Below are 18835 nucleotides of genomic sequence, written 5' to 3'. Positions count from 1 at the left end.
CCCCACAGTTTAAAGGGGAACATGGGAGAAACCTCAGGGAGAGCAACAGAAGAGGGATCCCTCTCCCAGGACAGACAGACGTGCAATAGGTGCCCTGTGTAAATCGAAAAAATACATTTACAACATAGGTAGACCAAATGTTTGGAAATGCATGTGTCTATAATAAGAAGATAAATCCACGAGGATGTCAACAATCCTGTGGGAGCCATCAGGGAAGTAGTATGATGAGAGTCAGGCAGGACCACAGTGACAGGTTCAGCCACGACTCGAAGTCCAGGACTCAAATACAAGACTCAGGATAGAAGATCCAGGACACAGGACCGCAGCAACAAGATCAGCCACGACTCAGGATCACGGCGTATAGACACCAAAAAGAAATTTTGGGGGAAGCTGGGTTATTTGGAACATGAGAGTACACAGGTACAGACGGACAGAAGGAAGAAGTAAGGTGTCCCCCGACAGTCTAACGGCCGTCTACACTACAGGCATCAAAAAATCTTGAAGCTGGGCGTGTCTGAGGCTTGGCGATTTCTCGCGCCCAAGGCGACCAACAACCAATCAGGAATCTCCCTCCCGCCCCCGGCATACAAAGCAAAAGCAATGTTAAAACGAAGTAAACTGGATATAAACTCCCCAAACAGGCGAAAACCTACCAGTTTCACCCACTGTCTCTGCCACCTCCCTCCATGCCTGGTTCCTCAGGTTTGTATCCCGGTAAATAGTTCTGGTCGTAAAGAACCGGGTGATTTGCTACCGCAATTTCTCGTTTGGAATATGAGGAAATGAACTGCGGTCTGGCTCTCCCAGCTTGCACGCGGTTTGATTGGCTAGCGCTTGTACTGGCGGGAATTGCATAAACGGGATTTGATTGGTTGATGCCAAGCATCGAGCCTCAAAAGTTGAACATTGTTCAACATTGAACATTGTTCAACTTTTGATGCCGATAGATGCTCGTGATGCTTGCAAAGCCATGCCATGCTCCCCACAATGCAGTTCGGCGAAGATTCAAATCTTCTACGTCACCCCATTCAAATGAATAGGCGAAGCGTTGAAAGCATTTTTTGATGCCTGTAGTGTAGACGGGCCGTAAGCCTATAGCAGCAAAACTAGGGGCTGAATCTAATCAGGCCCGCCTAACTATAAGCTTTGTCAAAAAGGAAGGTCTATAAGCTCACTCTTAAAAACGGATATGGTGTCAGCCGCCCGAACACAAACTGGAAGCTGATTCCACAAAAGTGGAGCTTGATAAGAAAAGGCTCTGGCTCCTATTGTACTTTTAAAAACTCTAGGAACAACCAACAACCCTGCATTCTTGGATCACAATGCCCTAGTAGGACAGTAGGGTATAATGAGTTATTTAAGGTAAGATGGCGCCTGCCCATTAAGGGCTTTGTAGGCGAGAAGAAGAATTTTAAATTCAATTCTGTATTCTATAGGGAGCCAGTGTGAGGCAGCCAGAACAGGAGTAATGTAGTCCCTTTTCCGAACTCTGGTTAGTACACGTGCTGCAGCATTTTTTAATCAGCTGAAGCGACTTAAATGACTTCTTGGTACACCCTGATAATAAAGAGTTACAATAATCCAGCCTTGAAGTAACAAATGCATGGACTAGTAGCTCTGCATCGTTTTGAGGCAAGATATGCCTGATTTTTGCAATGTTACGTAGATGAAAGAAGGCAGTCCTTGAGATTGATTTTATGTGGGCGTTAAAAGATAAAGCCTGATCAAATATAACACCAAGATGCCTACAGTCTCATTGGAGGCCAAATTAATGCCATCCATAGTTAATATATCTTTAGATAGTTTGTGTCGTAGAGTCTTTGGGCCGAGTACAATAACTTCAGTTTTGGCTGTGTTTAACATAAAAAAATGTAAGGTCATCCAAGTTTTTAAGTCCTTGAGGCAGTCTTGAATTGTATTGAGATGATTGGTTTCATCAGGCTTGATGGATAAATATAGTATATATCATCCGCATAACAATGAAAATGTACAGAATGATTCCTTATAATATGGCCTAACGGAAGCATATATAATGTGAAAACAATAGGTCCAAGCACTGAGCCCTGTGGCACTCCATGGCTAACTTTGGTTTGCATTGAAGATTCATCGTTGACACACACAAATTGAAAACGTTCAGATAGATAGGACCTAAACCAGCCTAAAGCAGTTGACTTTATGCCAACTAAGTGCTCTAATCTTTGCAATAGGATATCATGGTCGATAGTATCAAATGCAGCACTGAGATTGAGCAAAACAAGAATAGAGACAAGTCCTTTGTCCGAGGCTATTAGAAGGTCATTTGTGACTTTAACCAGAGCTGTCTCTGTGCTATGTTGTGTTCTAAAGCCAGACTGAAAATCTTCAAATAAATCATTGTTTTTAAAGTAATCACACAACTGTTTTGAGACTGCTTTCTCAAGAATTTTTGAGAGGAACGGAAGATTAGAAATAGGTCTATAGTTGGCTAAAACCTCTGGATCGAAGTTGTGCTTTTTAAGAAGAGGTTTTATCACTGCTACTTTGAATGATTGTGGAACATAGCCCGATAATAAAGAAATATTCATAATATTTAATAAAGAAGTGCTAATTAAAGGGAAAACTTCCTTTAACAGCTTAGTTGGAATTGGGTCTAAGATACACATTGATGGTTTAGACTAGAGGAAAGAATCATTGAATTAAATTGTTCAACATTTATGGCTGAAAAGCATTCTAATTTACTATCTCGTGTAATATTAGAACTTACATTTCCAAGAGCTGTTGATAACACTATACTGGTCAAAGGCAAGAGGTCATTCATTTTGTTTCTAAGAGTAACACTTTTATCATTAAAAAAGCACATAAAATCATTAGTGCTATGGGAATTCATTATCCTATAAAGAACTCATTATACCCTACTGTCCTACTAGGGCATTGCGTTCCAAGAATGCAGGGTTGTTGGTTGTTCCTAGAGTCTCTAAAAGTACAATGGGAGCCAGAGCCTTTTCTTATCAAGCTCCACATTTGTGGAATCAGCTTCCAGTTTGTGTTCGGGCGGCAGACACCCTATCCGTTTTTAAGAGTGCGCTTAAGACCTTCCTTTTTGATAAAGCTTATAGTTAGGGCTGATTAGATTCAGCCCCTAGTTTGGCTGATATAGGCTTAGTTTGTCAGGGGACATCTTACTTCTTCCTTCTCTCTGTCTATACCTGTGTACTCTCATGTTCCGATTAACCCAGCTTCCCCAAATTTCTTTCTTTTTGGTGTCTATATACGCCGGGATCCGGAGTCATGGATGATCCTGCGGTCCTGTGTCCTGGATCGCGAGCCCTGGATCGCGAGTCGTGGCTGTGGTCCTGGATCATCGGTCCTGGATGGATATCCTCGTGGATTCATCTTCCTTTTATACACACATGCATTTCCAAACATTTGGACTACCTATGTTGCAAATGTATTGTCTTTCAATTTACACACGGCATCTATTGCACGTCTGTCCGTCCTGGGAGAGGGATCCCTCCTCTGTTGCTCTCCCTGAGGTTTCTCCCATTTTTCCCTTTAAACTGTGGGTTTTCTCCAGAAGTTTTTCCTTGTACGATGTGAGGATCTAAGGAAAGAGGGTGTCGTATTGTCATACTGATATTCTGTACACACTGTGAAGACCACTGAGACAAATGTAACATTTTGTGATATTGGGCTATATAAATAAACATTGATTGATTGATTGATTGATTGATTGATTGATTGATTGATTGATTGATTGATTGATTGATTGATTGATTGATTGATGGGAATAGAAGGCTCAATAGAGCTGTGGCTCTCTGTCAGCCTGGCTATAAGTGCTGAAAAGAAATCTTGCATTATTCTTATTCTCATCTATTAATGAAGAGTAGTAGGCTGCTCTCGCTTTACGCAGTGCTTTCTTATATTCATTGAGAGTAATATGCCAAATTAAACGAGATTCTTCAAGTTTAGTGGAACGCCATATCCTTTCAAGTTGTCTCGACTTTTGCTTTATTTTGCGGGTTTCGGCATTATGCCATGGAGCTAATCTATGTTGTTTTATTTTCTTCTTTTTCAAAGAAGGAACAGAGTCTAATTGTGTTCGCAGCGCATCTGTAGCACTATCAACAACAAGATCAATTTGGGGTGGTGTACATTTGGTATAAGTTTCCTCCCTTACATACAGACATGCTATCGAGTTAAGTATTGATGGAATCTCTTCCTTAAATGTGGCTATAGCACTAACAGATAGGTTTCTGCTGCAGGAACTTTTGACTAATTTTTTGTAGTCTATTAACAGTAGCCTACTTTAAAAGTTACTAAAAAACGGTCGGATAAAGCAGGATTATGCGGTTCGACTAATAGTTGCTCAATTTCAATACCATAAGTCAGAACAAGGTCGAGTGTGAATATAACAGTGGGTTGATTTATTTACACTCTGACGGAAACCAATAGAATCTAATATAGAGTTAAATGCAACAGTAAGGCTATTTTTATCGTTGTCAACATGAATATTAAAGTCACCTACGATAATTACTTTATCTGTTTTAAGTACCAAAGTTGATAAAAACTCAGAGAATTCTGATAAGAATTCTGAATAAGGACCTGGTGCACGGTACACTGTAACAAATAAGATTGGCTGCAATGTTTTCCAGGTTGGATGCGTAAGACTAAAAACAAGGCTTTCAAAGGAGGTATAATTTAATTTTAGTTTGGTATTGATGAGTAAACCTGAGTCAAAGATGGCTGCAACTTCACCTCCTCTGTCGAATGATGAGGTACTATACCTGTCAAAAAGTAAAACAACTAAAGTAATAGTTTTGCTTATCCAGAGTAGCCACTGTTAGGCATGAGAGAGAGAGAGGCAATGAGAGAGAAAGAGTGCCTTTTCCTTTATTTACCCACATGTGGATTAAGATGTCTGACACACAAAATGTATAACAAACACTTACTGTCATGGACATGCTGTGTCGCCAAATCCCTTTGTTTAGTCTGGGTGGATTGAATCAATGGGATTATTCAAAAGAAGATTATAACTACACTGTGAGTTACAGGATATCGGATGAAGCTGCTAAAGTGGGTTTAACTGCAGATCAATGCTGCTGCCCGGTGGCAGCAGAGTGGATTATTTCTGTGTGTCATGTAAAACCATAAAGCCTCAATTTAAACCGATGAAAGTAGCCAAGTACAAGTGATCAAAGATATGGAATCAAATTACAGTTCTGCATTCATGACTCAACGGAAATGAGGACATTCTTTGCAAATGTAAGGCTTACAAGATGAGCCAATTTTTACTGCAAGGACAAATTAGATAGAAGTCAAATGACAACAACACACTTTACTTCAGGATGTCTTCTGTCAATCAAAATGATAATAATGCATCCATCACAAATGGCCATAAAATATTTTGTTCTCAAAAAACAGTTGTCTTGTGGCTTATCTTTCCCCATTTTAGGGGCAAGTAGATCCGAGTCAAGGGGCAAAGTGAGCCATCTGGGGGAAAATGTATCAATTTCAAGTTTAAACCTGTGTTGTTTGGTACAGGAATGTTGTTTCTGTCTGCTAAATCAAAGGCTAGTTCACAGCATTACGTTGGAATAAGGCCATGGAACTGGTCAGACAGTTTTTGTACTGTTTTCACTTCCCTTTCCTCCTTCCTTTTTATATACGCAGGGTTGACCTTTCAATATTTCTGTCCTTTGCCACTGTTCTGATGGATTTTCCACCCTTGCCATTAGTGGCTGCTCTCTCCATTTCTTTTACAGAGACTTAACATATCCTCAGTTCCTCATGGGGGGCTAAGTTGAACCACTGGCTGTGACACACGCTTTCACTCTCAATCTCACGTTGCCCAAACTATTCTCACGCCAAAAACAAGATGAACCGGCGATAGTTTTTGGTTTGTTATTTACAATGTTGAGTTGACAGCTGCTCAAGCTGTCGATCCGCTCCCTCCCCGCCCCTAGCACTCTTAACAAAGTTAACAGACAGCAGAGCAGTGGGAGCCGGTTGGTCAATCCGACCCGTATTGTGCATTGCGCATGCGCAGATCTAAGATCCAGTAAAAATGATACAAAAGTAAAAGTCTGCTGCTTATTGTTCTACTAGGCCAAAATAGAGTCAAAGAGAATGAGAGTGTGTTAATTAATATATTTGGCAGCAGTTTGGAGTAAGTCTGTATATTTGTTTGTGTCTGTGTGTTTCATGTATAGGCCTCTCACGATAATTAATTTTGTTGGATACATTTTCCCGGAAATTATTGCGATAAACGATAATATTGTCGGCACCGTTGTAGGACCATTTTAGACCACTGACATAATGATAATATATAATAATAATTCAAGTACATCCTTTCAAACTGCTAGTCACATCCTCATGTAAATGGAAATGTATCGAGGTCAGAAAAGTTATGCTAAGCTCTCGCTCCAACACGATAGCAGTCATTTAGTGCGCATATGCGTAACCCATGATATAAAAATCTCACTCCAACCAGGTACCCAAAGTTGGCAACCCTGTTATAATAGGAGTCACAAATCATTAATCCTGCCTCTCATAGCATACTGTAGCCTATGTACTATGGAATCATGGTAAGTAGCCCATGTTGTAATTAAAAATGTAGGACTTGTAAATGTAAATGAACTAATGTGTTGTTAGCCCCAAGTACTAGTGTAAATGACTACTAGTAGTCATTTAGGTATTTTCAGGATTTCTCTTTATACCCAACAATCAGTAGGCTATTAACCGTAAAGCTTAGGTAAATTGTAATGCTAGAATTAACAGCCAGTTAGCATAGCATAAGACTGGAAACAGTTGGCCGGGCTTGGTCCAAAGCTAACAAATACCACCTGCCAGCACCTCAAAGCTCACTTATTAACATGTTGTATCTTGTTTTCTGTAAAAGGGTTAAGTTGTTGTCTCGATAGGTGTAGTGACTCACAGGAGGCTTCTGGTGAGCATAGTGGAATTTATTGGTTTCTGGTAGCGCCGAGCTGCGAATCCGGTTAATCACATACTTAGCATCATCGATATATATATAAACACTAGATGACTCACCCGTGCTGCTGGCCAATGGAGACCGACGTTGCCACTTGGCCGCCATCTTGCTACAGGCAGTGCTCTCATTCATAACATTATGGTTTACTATTTAAATAACCATAGCTTGCTCAATTTTCAAACGGTTTGGTTTTTTATAAACATCAAAGATGTAGTTATGATACTGCATACTTATAATCATGAACTTTCATATGAAAATAACATTAATCAGATAAAGAAATAGCTATACACACACACACACACACGATATTTATATTAAATATTTGCCAGTGTATATATTTCCATTTATTTTATTATATTGTTAATATTTAAAATAAATTATGCATAAATTATAAAATTAAAATACATTTATATTTTATATATAAAAATCGGTCTCATGTTACCACTCTGTAAGCCAAGAGTTGTTAATTTAGCAATGCCTTAGCTTGAAGAACAGGGGCACAACTAATGACAATAGCATATGTTGGTATATTAATTAGATATTCATACCTTTATCAGAAGAACCAAACCAACATAAAATGTGCTCACAGACAGGCCAGTTCCGTCTAATTTATCACAATTATTTTTGACATGAGATCTTCATATCATCCTAGTTTTGTATTTAGTTTATAGAATTGTAAACAAATCCAGAACCTTTGAAATATGTTATTGAAAAAAGACCAAGAATAATATAAACTGTACCATGTGTCCTTTTGCGTCCTTCTGTAGTTTGTCTTGTCTCACCCCGGCTGATATATCACAAAATCCACTGTTTAAATTGTTCCCTATATTGCCCCTATGCCCCTGTAAGGTGTCCTTGGGTGTTATGAAAGGCGGCCCCCCAACATAAATGTATTATTATTATTAAGAAGAACAACTTGGTGTGGTGTGGAGGGGATGTAGGAAGCAGGAGCAGGTGGGGAGAGATGGGGCTTCAAGGTTCAAGGTTATTTGTTTTAAATGTGTCTTGGAGATAAGGACCAGCTGCACACAATAAAATACAGTATAACACAAAACCAATAAGACACACGGTGACACATGGCACACCAACAATCAATCATCGTCCAGCCTCAGCTTTGGTATTCTTTCACAACCATGTTATGGGTTTATTAGACTGAGCAAACATAAACATATGTGGTGATCCCACGGGTTCTTGTTTGCAGACAGCGGCGATTGGAGCATCCGTAGGCTGCACAAAAGTCCGGCATAGTCAGGTACTTCTGTAAACACAAAGCCAGCAAATTCCTGTATCATAATACAAGATGTTTTTAACAAGCCAAACCACTTGGAAGAAATCATGTGTAACTTAAGTTATGTTGAAAAGAAAGAGCAGTTCTGCCTCTCCCACTGGTGTAAAGTTGCTGGGTGAACTTTGTAATACTAGGTCTCACTGACAGCCTCTTGTTATTAGCCAGCTAATAAATACAACCACATACACAAAGAAAAGCTGCAATTTCAACATGTCCAAGCATCCTGTATCATAGCCATGCTAATAATGTTATAATAAACCAAACCGTTTGTAAATCAGTCAAGATTTCAGCGAGTTAAGAGTATTTTTGTGCAGATCACTCACCTTACAACAGCTACCATAACGCGAATCAGAGTAACTGTTGACTGTAGCAAGATGGCGGCCGGTCAGCTACGCTGTAAAATCTCCCATGAGCCATCTAGTGTTTATATATATATATCTATGCTTAGCATAACAACATAGCCCCCAGTTCCTCTTTTATGCTTATGGTACGGCAACAACTTCAATGTCACAGTGCCACCTAGTGGACTGGTGAACTAACATGCAATGATATGACCTTACAACATCCCCTTCCCCTCAAGCAGGTTATATACATCCAACAGGAACATTGTAACACTGTAACAATTTTTTATTAAACCTAACGGGTGACTCACAACAGTATTATCTATTCCCTTCTTAGCTCAGCTGGAAGTCTTTAAGGTAACTGGGTAACTTAGTCTCTCTTTTTGACTGTCTCTTCCCTGGACTTGTATTTTCCACAGTTCCATGGACCTTCTCTGCTGCTGCAGCTTCTGTAGCTGCTGGCTCTTCCAACTCGTCCCCACTGAGCACCACATTCTCAACGTCCTGCCATGTCTCTCCTTTTTCGGCTGCCTGACTTAGCTGAGTCGAGTCAGTCTGTTGTCTTTCATGGTCTTTTTCTGGTCTTTGGTGGTGAGCAGGAATCTGGTCCACATGTCTCCTGACTACTCTCCCATCACCCAGCATCACTTTATATGACACTGGCCCTGTCACTGACTCTATGATTCCTGGAATCCACTTGGGTCCAAAACTGAAGTTTCTCGTCAGCACTGAGTCTCCTGTTTTGAACCAGCGCCCCTTTGCCTTTTTGTCATGATCTCTTATTTGACTTTCCTGTTTTTCTTTCACCTTCATGCACAGATCTGGATTAATTGAATCCAAACAGCAACCTAGCTTCCTCCCGAGAAGCAGCTCTGCTGGTGACAGACCTGTTGTAGTCTGAGGAGTCACACGATAACTAAATAACACTCTGGCTACCTTGGCTGTCAGTGTGCCTTCTGGAAAAATGTTCATCATCCTTTTAAATGTCTGTACCCCTCTCTCTGCTAACCCGTTAATGGAGGCGTGATACCATTTCTTTTCAGGAAATCTTCGAACTCTGTTCTGATGAAACAGGTGCCATTATCAGACACCAACAATTCAGGCAGTCCATGGTTACTGAAACTGGTACGCAGGCACTCAATTGTAGTGGCTGAAGTGGCAGAATTGACTGGAACCACATCCATCCATTTTGAGTGTGCATCGATGAGCACAAAAAACATCTTCCCCATGAATGGCCCAGCATAATCCACATAAATACGACTCCAGGGCTTATCAGGCCAATCCCAGGGGTGTATCGGAGCTGGTGCCGGAACATTTCGGTGCTCTTGACATGTTATACAGGACTTGACAGTATCCTCTACATCCTTGTCGAGCTTTGGCCACCATACATAGCTCCTAGCCAGTGCTTTCATCCTGGACACTCCTGGATGGCATTGATGAAGCTGTCTCAAAACACTTTCTTGGCCTGGCTTTGGCACAATAACTCTTGCGCCCCACAACACACACCCATTTTGGATACTGAGTTCCTGTTTCCTCACTGCATAAGGGCCAAACTCAATCTCTTTTAATTCTGATGACCAGCCTCTGTTTACCAATTCCTGCACCCGCGAGAGTACTGGATACTTGTCTGTCCATACTTTCAGAGACGTCCAGTTCGGCCTCAACCCTTCCTCTCATTGCATATGGGACCGGTCTAGCTTTAAAAAACCTGGGGGTTGCTTCCTTGTCCACATATAGTTTAGCTGGGGCCCCTTTAAATTTCCCTAGTTCCTCTTTGAAAACCTCCTCATATTCCCCAAGTACCTCCTCCAATGTTTTTTCCCTGACATGGTGAATCTGGCTTTCCGGTCTCCACTGCAAACCTAGCTTCTTAATCCAGTTCCTGCCAACTAGACTAGGGCCCATCCCTGGCACAACTACCAACGGTAGGTTTTTTACTGACTGTTTGTGCTGCACTTTTACCATAGCTGCTCCCAAAACATTTACCCTATGTCCTGTGTCTGAGTCTCACTCTGCAGGGTTGTAGGGCTGGTACCTCTCCCCTCCATAAGGTTTTGTACACTGAGTGGTTCACCACTGTTACCCCACATCATGAGTCTACTTCAAACTGTGTTTCAGTTTCGTTAATAGTCAGTGTTTCTAGAAATGGCTCCTCTGCCGGTATGTCTATTTCCTCCACTTTGTACAAAGTGAACATGATCTCATCTGTGTCTATGTCATATTTTTCGCCCTCCCCCTGGCTGACATAGTTTGCTCCCTGAGTTTTCACATGCTTATATCTCTCATATACTCCACCCCCTTTTGCTTGTGAAACACTAACTGAGCCTTTTGACCTACACACTTTCTGAATATGGCCTATCTTCCCACACTTGTGACAGGTTTCTTTAATAAACCTACAGTCCCCAGCTATGTGCTGCTCACTGCCACACCTGTAACAAGCCTTATGCTGGTGCTGCTGCTCACTGGGGCTCTGCCTTGCCGTCATCTTGTGCACTGCCTCAGGTGCACTCATGTGCGAGGGTGCTGACTCCAATGACTGTAAGTCTCTCACATTCTTGCTGGCTGTCTCAATAGCCTGGGCCAGCTTCAGTGCCCTGTCGAAGGTCAAATCCGGCTCTGACAACAATCGCCGTTGTATGCGATCCTCCCCAATCCCACAGACCAGCCTGTCACGCAGCATTTCTGATAACTTGTCTCCATAGTTACAATCTTGTGCTAATTTCCTTAGCACAGCAACATACTCCATGACTGTTTCTCCCAGCTTCCTACTTCTTGAGTTAAATTTGTAGCGCTGTACAATTTCACTGGGTTTGGGGTTGAAATGGTCTTTCAGCAGCTGAACAAGCTCATCCAACGTCTTCTCTCCTGGCCTCGCCGGCTGATAAGGTTCCTCATAAGGCTGTAAGTCTGACTGCCAACTGAACTGAGCAAAATAGTTTTCTGCCGACCTGCATCTTCGATCTCATTAGCTTCAAAGAAATATTGGAGAACCTCACAATATTCCTCCCACGTCTGGGATTGACTATCAAAAGGAGCGGTCTTTCCTACCATTGCCGCCGCCATCTTCTAGCTCACACCACTGTCCGGTGTTTGGTGCCGTTAACGTAGCCACTCCACAGTCTCGCTCATTTGTGTGCATTTCCACCAGGCATCTGCTGTACTTTTATCCTCGTCGCCATTATGTAGTAACTCACAGGAGGCTTCTGGTGAGCATAGTGGAGTTTCTTGGTTTCTGGTTGCGCCGAGCTGCGACTCCGGTTCATCACATACTTAGCATAACAACATAGGCCCCAGTTCCTCTTTTATGCTTATGGAACGGCAACAACTTCAATGTCACAGTGCTTCCTAGTGGACTGGTGAACTAACATGCAATGATATGACCTTACAACAATAGGTGATGTGACTGAGGTGCAGTGGCGGCACCAGAGATTTTCTCTAGGGGGTGCTGTGGGGTAGCTTGACGTTTCATAGAGGGTGCTCAAACATTAAGGGTTTCCCATTAATGCACCACCGCTACAGTTACATTTTCTACTGCAACACACACACACACACACACACACACACACACACACACACACACACACACACACACACACACACACACACACACACACACACACACACACACACACACACACACACACACACCACACACACACACACACACACACACACACACACACACACACACACACACACACACACACACAGTGTACCCGCGACTGTTACAATGAAGGCTCGGTAATCAGCTCGCGGCATATAGGTGTAAGCAGGGGTAAAGTGCTATTTTTACAAGTGGGGAGTGGACCTCACCTCCTCTAGGAGGGTCCTCACCTCCTCTAGTGGGCAAGCTCCCCCGGGAAGATTTCTTTTTAAATATTGAAGTTAAAAGCATCGATCTGGTGCACTTTGAGAGCCAAAATGAAGAGATCTATGGATATACAGTATCTCTCAACATACATATGAAACAGAACTGTAAACAGATTTTCTATTTCTTTATAGATATTTTACAAATCACTCCCCTTTTAAAACAAACCGTTTGAGACCCACTGAGACTAAAGTTAACTATCTAAACACTGAGTCCTTTACTTCACCTGAGCTGAGGTTATCTGAGACTCTCATGCGGCTTTCACACCAGCGCTTTTCAGTTTCTAGCTCCGAGCGGGAGCTTTTCTGGTTCAGCTCCGGTTTCCCTTTTCAGCTCCCGCTCTGTGCACACCGCCCACTGGCGCCCCAGAGCTGCCCCTGCTGCGTCATGACGTCACCGTTTACATTGCTGATTTGCCCCCCAACGGCAGCTCACAACAACAACAACAACTGCGTCGGGTCGATGATCGTGTTGCTTTTAATCACACGAAGCCAGAATAAATTGAATAACGACTTCTCCAACCTTATACTTTTCTCCAGAGTGCCGTGGTTTATTGTTTATTAATGTGTTTCTGCAGCATTTACCGACCGCTGCAGTGCTGGCTGCTCTTCCACGGGAGTTTATTCTCCCGTTAGCTCCCGGTTAGCTCACACTGCAGCGGCCGCTCTAAAGTATTCACTGTCCGACTCACACAAGCAGCTGATGCATATCCCCAGTTCCCCTTAGCCTAAGTGAATGTGTGTCAGTCTGAATTGACACTGTTTGGTATCACAACGCTGTTATGAAAGTTTCTCTGGTATAAAACGGGTGATGTTAGCATAGCAACCGAAGCTAAACTGACTACTTGCATCCGATAGCTGCAATAATACAAAACAACACGTCTGCCTCTCTCCACAATGATCGATAACAGCGAACGGATGGTCAAATTAAGGCACCAATAAACAGAATCACACGAAGCCTGGTTAGTGTTGCCTGACTTTATAAAGTGTGTTTATAGGCAGTGGCACTACTGCTTGTAGGCAGGCATAACAGTCGACCCATGGGAGGTGGGTTTAGTTTCCTGCACGCCTCGACGTAAGAGAGACGTAAGCGACGTCACCTCTTAGCTCCAAAGCTCTTGCCTCTGGACCGACAATTTTTTGGAGCTGGAAATGAAGCGGATTCCGGAGCTAAGAGCCGGCGCAGCTCCGGTGTGAACTGGAAAACCCAGCGCTTTTCAGGCTCTAGCTCCGTGCCGGAGCTGAAAAGGCGCTGGTGTGAAAGGGGCATCAGTCGGACAGGAGAGAGTTCTCCCTCCACCTTGTTGTTGAAAAAGCTCCTTATATCCGTTAGCTTGGCTAGCTAGCACCAGATGCTAACCACAACGATCTCCGGTAGATACCCACCGGTGCGCGAGCTCTCTCTCTCGCTCGCTTGCGCACGCACACAAAATGGCTCGTGCCACACACACAGAGCAGAGCTTGAATGAAACAGACCCAGAAGTAAGCTACTTGTACTCACGAGGCCTATTATGTGCAGAATCCCTCTCGCTTTCAGGTGGTTTTGATTGAGTGTCCACACGTGGACGTTTAAGGACTAAAAAACGATCCATTTGTCACTTTGCTGTTAGCAAATCATTTGGGGCTCCAGCTAACAGGAAGTCACTCAAGTGTCACAAAGTAATTTAGCCTATGGGTAGGTCAAAAATCGAATGGGTGCTGGCCATTGGCCTAATCATATCACCTGTGTTGGCTTTATGTTTTTGGTCAAACATTTATTTGTTTCACATTTGCATTGATGTAATCAATAATTTTTCTGATTTAATTTAATACAAATAATAATAAATTTCGAAAAAAAAAAAAAAACATATTTATTGGGGGTGCTTAGGGGGTGCTTTGGCAATCCTGGGGGGTGCTTCAGCACCCCCTAGCTCCCCCCTGTCGCCGCCCCTGCTGAGGTGACCTCACTGTAAGCGACAAGAAGTCACGGCTCTCGTACAGGTACACTCTCAGATTATGATAAACTAACTAGCCGTCTCCTGGCTGCACTGTAGCTTCATTTGAAACAAATAAAATAGTTGTATCAATCTACTATAGTAAAACTGCCAGTGTTCCAGATCCTTGTAATGAAACATGTCATTTAATGAAATGTACGTTATTACAACAGCATGGTGCAGATAAAGCAAGAGAATATAATTATTTATACAATTAAAAAAAATATATATTAATAGGACATTACACCATGGTAAAACAATTATAATTTCATTTTTTTGTAGATGATCATATACAATTATAGAAGTAGCCGTTACTTTTTACACATTGTAATTACATTTAAAGAACAATAAAGTTTAAATTGCACTGAAGATTGTTATGAGTTATGAGTGTGGTATTCATCTGTTATTGTTGTTATTAACCTGAGAGGTGGCGACATTCCCATTTTTTTCACATAATGCCATTTTCACGTTATTCGTATGACATTCACTATTTCAAATGTATTTTTGTAATGTTTATTTTCAAGGTCGACACTGTGTATTTCTCTTGTTTAAATGTGTCTCGATAAAAAAAGACAGTGATGAGCATTGGACTAACTGCCTTTGTGTGCACCATGTTGTGTATACGTAAAAGGCAACGTAAGGATGTTTTGAACAGAGGAGTCTAGTGGTTCCCGACATTCCTCTTGCTTGTGAATGCAGCATCACTGCCAGTAGAAGGAGCTCTTCAGTCCCACCTAATCCACGAGCCTGACATACACAAACATGGCGATATCACAAGCAGGCAAGATGCAGTCCTCTCTTCGGTGCTCCTTTTATTTATTAGTCTTCTGGGTCGCTGGTATACATTCGTCGACCCTTCGTGTGCACCCACAGCAGCGCTACATGCTGCCGCAAAACAGAGGGGTTTTCACTGTAGAAGCAAATCAGGATTTACTGGACGGAGATGGAGGAGGCGCCGCTGCTTCAGAGCTGCCCCTGTCCGCTCGTAGTGCCGCTAAAGGCGGGTTGGACTCCGGCGCCTATCCGCAACATCGAAGCCGCCGGAGCCCTGGTGAATCGGCCATGCCAAAGGTGTACGGACAGGTAATATAGTGCATCTCGGTGCAATGCTACTAACGCTACTTTCCTAAATCTGCATCACCTCAGGCTGCCCTTAGCTGGCAAGGGTGTACTGAAGAAATTACGCAAGCCCCACTGTGGTTTTCCTTATCTTTAGTCACATCATTGTGCACCTTATGCTAGCTCTGTTTGTGTTGACTGCTGGATGAAGAGAAAGTGCCCTGTTTAACCTCAAAGCAGCACACCCAGTGCACAGAGCAGTAACCATTGTTGAGTCAGTGCGGTTGTTGATAACGTTAACTGCATAAAGTTACAGCTCACTAAACATGTATTATTGAATGTCAACTCTCAAACCTGGTTTCCCTTTCAGTTAATGGAAGCCTGTCTGAGGCAGTTCCTGAATGATGTACTTTTTTAGCTTCTACGTAGGCTACTTTAAATGCAGAGTTTGAAGAAGTACTCAGATATTGTACAAGTAGAGTGTAGGAATACTTTGTAAATTATACTTAAATACTGTAGTTGAGTGAATGTACTTGGTTACTTTACAGCACTGCTACGTACATTAAATGAATGCAGAAGTTCCCAGAAAATCCTCTAGATTCTGAAATGTATTTGTGTTACAGGTGTGTCTGTCTGCTGAGAAACAAGGAGAACAAATTGCTTTTGTAATAAAAGATAATGCAGGCAGAATAGTTGCGCTAATACTAGGTGAGAAACAAATGGTTCTGTTTGCTGAGGTTGAGTGTGGTGTTGGTTTATTGGTGTATGATTATTGGCTGTTGAGCGGTCATTAGTTTCATTCAGTCACTCATTACAAAGACAGTTCATCCAGTAGTCTGACATCTTGGATTGTTGCAATCTCTTTGCCTTCCGGCATTATAATGTGATTGAACACACTCAGATGACACCATGCAAGAAGAAGTATAATGAAGCATCTCAGAACAAACTGCAGCCGCCTCCATGAAACATTATTGCCTAACACAATATGTCAGAGCCAAGTGGAGAAAACAAATGAGAGTAAGGGCAGAGGCCTAAACTGGTCTGGTAACATGTTGGTTGGTTACACCATAAACACAGGTGCATTTGTTAAAGGGAAACGTATCTCTGCCACAAGCATTTGAGCATCTCTACATCTCTACGATGACTATAAAGACGGCTTTTAACGATCAGGAGATTGTGTGATCATTTTAATTACTGAAGATTTTGAAGTGCTTTGATTGTTTGAGTCAGTGATTCAGGCCTCTCACATGTAAATAACTGCAGGTTGTCTTATAGTAAATTAAGTATATTTGAGCCTGTTATAAACGGTTCAAACACGCTACACTGTATGAATATAAAACACTCCTTTCTGGAACGTCTTGATGGCCATTTTTCACTCATGATTAATCGAGAAAATAATGTACAGATGGTTGAATCTATAATGGAATTACCATGGCTATATAAGGGCAAGGGAAGGACAGTAAACACAAGATAATAAGTTGTTCAAAAAAAGTGACACTGTCATGGAGGATTGGTCAGAGAAAACAGATTAAAAAGAAACAGTATAGCTGCTAGTCATTCCATGTGTTTCTCTCCATCAGCAGCCTGGTGTCTCACACTGACCGCTGATCTGTGTCTGGTGACACCCACAATCCAAACACAGCAAACAGAGCAAATAGCCTCCAGGGACTCACATCAGGATCAGGTGTCGTTGCTGCTTGTGAAAGATGCATCCGGCAGAAGCTGTTATTAAATGCTTAGCTTGTCAAGTGTCTGTCCCCCAGCCGGGTGTCCTTGTTGGTTTATAGCGGTATGACTGGACTTGTTAAGAAGCTTGAGCAGGCGTCATAATTAGAGATAATGGGTTGCTCTTAGTGGGGTGAAGTTTGCATACTTAGACCCTAGCCACATGGAGACGGTAACAAAAACGAACCGCAGCGCCCCTCCAAGACAATGGTAGGGGAAACACTGCATCTACAGTGGACACTGGAAAAGTACAGCTTATCCGGAAGTGTTTTAAATAGTGATGTTGTAGTGAAAATGCATGTTTTGGAAGTAGTTAGCAAACGACTAGATACATTTGACTAGGATTATACTACACAAGTTGTATGAGAGTTTGTAAACGGATATTTGGACATAGTTTTCATCAAGAATTTCCAGCGGTGAATCAACCCCAGCAAAATGTGCGATTTATAATGTTAAAAAATATGTAACTTTTTGCAGTGTCATTGTATCATCTTGTGTAGTTGATTTAAAAACACGTGTCCTCGTCAAAATTGCCGAAACCTTTACATCTTAATAAAGATGACTAACTGTCCTGACTAAATGAGAATACTAAATGTCACCGCACCGACAGGAGTCTGCCTTTAGCTTAGCGCTGGAGACATGAATTCATGCTAACGTAGTATAGTTCCTTAGCGTTTCACTTCTGGCAACTGAATTGAAGTTTCAGGAATTAGAAAAGTAGTGTTAATATGTGGAGACTATTGTGCTCAACAAAAATCCAATCGAAAAGTCCCATGGGTTTTTGATGAGGAAGCCCTTGCGATGCTTACTGACGGTCAGCCTACAAAAATACGTCATCACTGCTATTAGCTAAAAGAATAGGAACAGTTTGAATAATTTAGTTAATTCAGCTGTTTTTATTTCTCAGTTTAACTGATCTTACATTCAGCTGTTTAGAAAATAAGCCTGGTTTGGAGCCAAAGCTTGCTGAACTCTCTACAGGAGAGGAGCATCCTACTGAGTCAAACAGCATTAAAACCCCCTCATATCTGCTGTTCTTCCACCAGCTGTTGTTGTTGTTGTTGTCGTCGTTGTTGTTGTCGTCAGTGTCTCTGCTATTTCTAGTCTCCTGATGTTACAATTACCCCTTTCAATCATCATGTTCTCACACTTCTGTGGAGTGTAAATAAACAGTAGGAAGCTACGCAGTGACTATGCACAAATGTGTAGTGTTTGATGTGGTATGTTTCGAGATAGTTCTATCTTATTACATTCTCCAGAAACATTTGAGTCCAAACATGCAATTTCACTAGAAATCCCAAAAGCATTAATTACAGTGAACATCTGTGTTTGCTTTGATCTATTAAATATACATTTTTGTCTGACAAAAATCAAAAGCAAACACAAATCTTTAAAGGCTACCACTCCGTTAAAGAGTGTGCGTTAGGGATGTGCATCTCCATCACTGAGGCTGATGCGATGAGCATCTCGATACGTTGCCAGGATACGATACATTAACGATACATTTGAAACACCAGGCGATGCGATACGATACGATTCACCCCTGTTGCGATACAGTTTGATATGATTTGATTCAACATTATGCGATTCGGTGCGATACGATGCAAAAATA

At 41.9% G+C, this 18835-nt stretch overlaps 1 protein-coding gene and 1 long non-coding RNA gene across 2 annotated transcripts in view; one reads left to right on the top strand and one right to left on the bottom strand.

The window, feature by feature from the left end:
- Nucleotides 1-8090: 8090 nt before the first annotated feature.
- LOC139434926 (uncharacterized) lies at nucleotides 8091-8665 on the bottom strand. The gene is made up of 2 exons (XR_011644217.1): nucleotides 8582-8665; nucleotides 8091-8228 (listed from the first exon to the last, which is right to left on the bottom strand). It is a non-coding gene; the product is annotated as an uncharacterized lncRNA (long non-coding RNA).
- A 6482-nt stretch (nucleotides 8666-15147) lies between these two features.
- LOC117456902 (sortilin-related receptor-like) overlaps nucleotides 15148-18835 on the top strand; it is a 146572-nt gene continuing 142884 nt past the window's right edge. The window contains 1 exon segment of the mRNA XM_034096765.1: nucleotides 15148-15522. Coding sequence (XP_033952656.1) covers nucleotides 15202-15522 — 321 coding nt within the window. The 5' untranslated portion in view covers nucleotides 15148-15201.

The sequence above is a fragment of the Pseudochaenichthys georgianus genome, chromosome 13 (genome assembly GCF_902827115.2).
Source record: "Pseudochaenichthys georgianus chromosome 13, fPseGeo1.2, whole genome shotgun sequence".
Lineage (NCBI taxonomy): Eukaryota > Metazoa > Chordata > Actinopteri > Perciformes > Channichthyidae > Pseudochaenichthys > Pseudochaenichthys georgianus.
Note: the sequence above shows the minus strand (reverse complement) of the source record. Positions and strands in the feature narration are given on the sequence as shown.